The sequence below is a fragment of the Phalaenopsis equestris genome, unplaced genomic scaffold (assembly GCF_001263595.1).
Source record: "Phalaenopsis equestris unplaced genomic scaffold, ASM126359v1 Scaffold203359, whole genome shotgun sequence".
In the NCBI taxonomy this organism is placed as follows: Eukaryota; Viridiplantae; Streptophyta; class Magnoliopsida; order Asparagales; family Orchidaceae; genus Phalaenopsis; species Phalaenopsis equestris.
The window spans coordinates 1-3,634 of NW_018222990.1; the positions used below are offsets into that span (position 1 = coordinate 1).

At 32.6% G+C, this 3,634-nt stretch overlaps 1 protein-coding gene across 1 annotated transcript; it reads right to left on the reverse strand.

The window, feature by feature from the left end:
* Positions 1 to 1,390: 1,390 nt before the first annotated feature.
* On the reverse strand, positions 1,391 to 3,216 carry LOC110036172 (non-symbiotic hemoglobin 1-like). Its single transcript, XM_020740556.1, has 4 exons — positions 3,021 to 3,216; positions 2,148 to 2,262; positions 1,939 to 2,055; positions 1,391 to 1,577 (listed from the first exon to the last, which is right to left on the reverse strand). The coding sequence occupies exons 1-4, from the start codon at positions 3,167 to 3,169 to the stop codon at positions 1,440 to 1,442; spliced, it is 519 nt and encodes a 172-aa protein (XP_020596215.1). The 5' UTR covers positions 3,170 to 3,216; the 3' UTR covers positions 1,391 to 1,439.
* Positions 3,217 to 3,634: the final 418 nt, after the last annotated feature.

Here is a 3,634-nt window from a genome sequence, read left to right on the forward strand (position 1 = left end):
GGCTCGTTTATTTCAATTTGATCTCCATCTAAGAATAAAATTTGAATTAATTTTTGAGCAATTAACGATCTTCGAGCTAAATTAGTTAAATTCACAACTCTATCATCATAAGGACAATTAAGAAATTAAGGCTTAGTTTTGACAAAATTTATTAGGACTTGAGGATATCTTTATCGCCTATGAATCAGATGTATGATGATGTGGTAGTTCATGAATGATTGTCCTGATGTGTAGTGCCCGAACATAATAATTTCTTCTGCTTGGAGCAGCTGCAACTATTTGAAGAAACAACTATAAAAATTACTGCAGAGTAAATTGTTGTTAAAAAATATGTCTCGTAATCTTTTTTAGATGAAAATATCTTGTATTATAATGTAAGGGGTTGTCTTTTCAATCATGAAAGTGGCTAATCCATCATATTATGTTATTACGTTTGTGGAAATAAGTTGATTTAATTAGTAAATACTTAAATATTTTTTTTTAGAATATCAAATTATACAAATATCATATTTAGGTTTGTTTAGGACATTTGTAGCTTATTAAAAATAGTTATTAAACCGATGAATAATAATCTGATGTTCAAAAAGTTGTAATGACTATTATATTTTTTTTTTCGAAAGAGTTAGACCGCAGCTAGAAAGCTTTAGACCACAGCTAGAAAGCTATCACTGCACCTAGCCAAGAGTGATAGGAAAATCCACACCACACCACAGGCCAAATCTATGTCCCAAGATTCACACCACAAGACCCGTTGGATACAAAGGTCTTGCTTACGATGTCATAATAAGTACATATGATTCATTTACATTCATAGCAGCCAATTTTTATGTATTTACACATTTAACACCTAAAATTTATTTTTTATATATATTTATACCACCCAAATATTTGACATAACATAAAAATAACGCTGAATTAACTTTAAAAAATGAAATATATATATTTCATGTATAAATAAGATAGCGAATAAAAAAATAAAATTTAAAAAGAGAACAATATTTATATTTTTAACCTCCAAAAAATAAAAAAATAAAAAAAAAGAACACATAAAACATTTAAGACTCACAAAAACTTTATTTTATTTAAACTAAACAATTACATACATACCACATAATTCTTATATATTTACAATATTAACCTTTAAATTTTCTAATATTTAATAGCACATCACAATTATCACCATCATTATCATTTTACCAGTGATACATAAACTTATGACATTTGATGTTATAGATGTAAATACCAAACTTTGAGTGTTAAATACGTAAATTCATAAGAATTATGTGGTTTGTATGTAAATTTGTCATTAAAAAACACATTTGTGATACGATAATTTATAGACTATGGTCAGGATGCCGTCAAAACACCGTTAATCGCACGACAAGCCATCCGAACCATCGTCCGAACGTGCCATTGCCGGACGTAATAATTTCTCCAACTCAAGAGAGCGACTTCATCTCTTCCTTTATAGCTGCAACCAAGTGATTGTAGGCTACGGTCCATGCGCTCTTCATCTCTGCGCTCCACATATCAGGAACGGCCTCTTTTATTGTTTCCAACAACGCATATCTTGTAACCTAATATTAATTAAATTCAAGAATTAAATTTCTAATATAATCTTATATTTTTCATGCCAATCAGTCCTAATGCACATGTGTGCATTGGTGTAAGTGAGCCAAGCTGGCACAAGCATGACTCGTTAAAGAACAGTGATGAGTTCAAGCTCAAGCTTACATTTGAGCTCATATATTACACGAGCCTCAAACTCGAGCTTAGTTTGACTCGACTGAAGAGCTCATCGAATCATCTCGACTAACATTAGTTAATGTCTAATCGGCATGCAGACACCATGAACAAATCCTTAGCATGGCTCGTTTACACTCCTAAACAAGATCGGAAAATAATCAAAGTTTATAGAGTGATTCAACATGATCATACCTCAAAATGTTCATCAACTACACCATAGGCGACGTGTTTGGTGCCAATTTTCTTCAAGGTTGTCTCCTTCACTACAACCTTCCCTGTATTTCTCAGTTGTGCCGCTGCTTCACATGTCTGTAACCACACTAATCATCTCAATAAAACCATTGTTGAGCTTATCAGATGTTAGAAGGCGAGATAGAGAGATTTGTTAACAAAGTACGTACCATGATGAAGACAGACATTGCATGGGCTTTGAGCTTAGGGTTCTTCTCAAGCGGAATCTGCGAGTCTCTTAGGAAAGAGAAGAGCTTTGCAGCTGAAGGTGCAATTTCAAATATTCTGAAGGTAATTAAGATCAAGTGTGTTGATTGATTCAGTAATTAGTTTGCATGGTTTGGTTATGAAGACATTACAAGACACGGACAAGCAGGGTTGTAAATGATCCAATGCACTCGATGAACAACTTGAACTTGCTCGATCAAGAGTCAATCACGTCCATTCAAATTATTAAATAAACAAGTTTGAATAATTTTTAAAAACAAGAAGCTTAAATGAACTAAACATGAATATAGTTGAACTTGTTCATTTATGTTCACGAACAAACTCGTTTATCGCTCAACAATTAATTAATTTGTTAAATATCAAATAATTAACTAAAATATTAACTAGCTTGTTGATAGCTCAATGATAGCTCATATCATATATGATATATTGATAAGTTTACATTCAATTATATTTAAATGCTACACAAATCATTCTATTAAATAACCCCAAAGTGAGGGATTCAGAGAAAAAGGACTCTAAAGTTTCGAGTTTTTCATCAATAAATTAATAACTATGACCAAATTTACAAAATCAATTATTGAAATTTTGTATGAAAGTCTAGATACTCGTTTGAATTTTCAGCTTGTTTAAATACTCGTTCACTTGTCATAAACAAATCAAGTTCAAGCATTGCGAAATTTAAAAAGTCAAGCTTGAACAATATATGAAAGTTCGACATAAGCTCCAGCCGAACATAAACAACATTTAATTATATCAAGCCAAGTTCGAACTATGATATATTTGGCTCGATTACGGCCCTACACACAAGTTACCTTAAGAAGAACTTGAGACCAAGCGCGGCTGCATCCTTCTTCATTGCGTTCCATGACTGAACCACAAGAGCTTCCTCTTCTTCGGTGAAGGAGGTTTTGATGAAGTTTGTGCCATTAGAGCTCATAGCAGCTACAGAAAGCTGGTTCATTTCTCCTACTCTGCGCTGGTGGCTGTTGAGAAGTTCTGGAATTTGAGCTTCTGAAATGGAGAAGGAGATGGCTTTTCAGCTCTGGAAGAGGTAGAATGAATTTGAATTAGTCAATGAACAAATATGATTTTGATTTGTTATCAATAAGATAGAGATAGAGAGAGAGAGTTGCTTGTTGGTCTGATGAGGAGGCAAACGGCCAAAAGGGGCGGCTTTCAAATTTTAACCCTTGAGGTTCCAAAAGGATGCCTTAAAGATTGGATTGAAATTAAGGAGCAAGTTATAAGCCAAAATTGTAATTTTTTTTTAAAAAATGATTGACTTGATTAATCAGATCTAATAATCGACCGAGAAACATTAGATTAATTCATTTTAAATGATCATTATGATTTTAACTTTATTGTGAAAGCAATCAGAGAGATATGTGATCTTTATATGATGCACTAGTCCTAAACACAAATCGAG

Bases quoted from the DNA above. Each gene is read 5' to 3' on its own strand.
- LOC110036172 (XM_020740556.1), bottom strand. From the start codon at position 3,169: ATGAACCAGCTTTCTGTAGCTGCTATGAGCTCTAATGGCACAAACTTC. The intron at 2,263-3,020 runs GTAACTTGTGTG...AATTACCTTCAG, and splicing joins GGTCTCAAGTTCTTCTTAAG to AATATTTGAAATTGCACCTT. The intron at 1,578-1,938 runs GTATGATCATGT...AATTAATATTAG, and splicing joins TAGTTGATGAACATTTTGAG to GTTACAAGATATGCGTTGTT.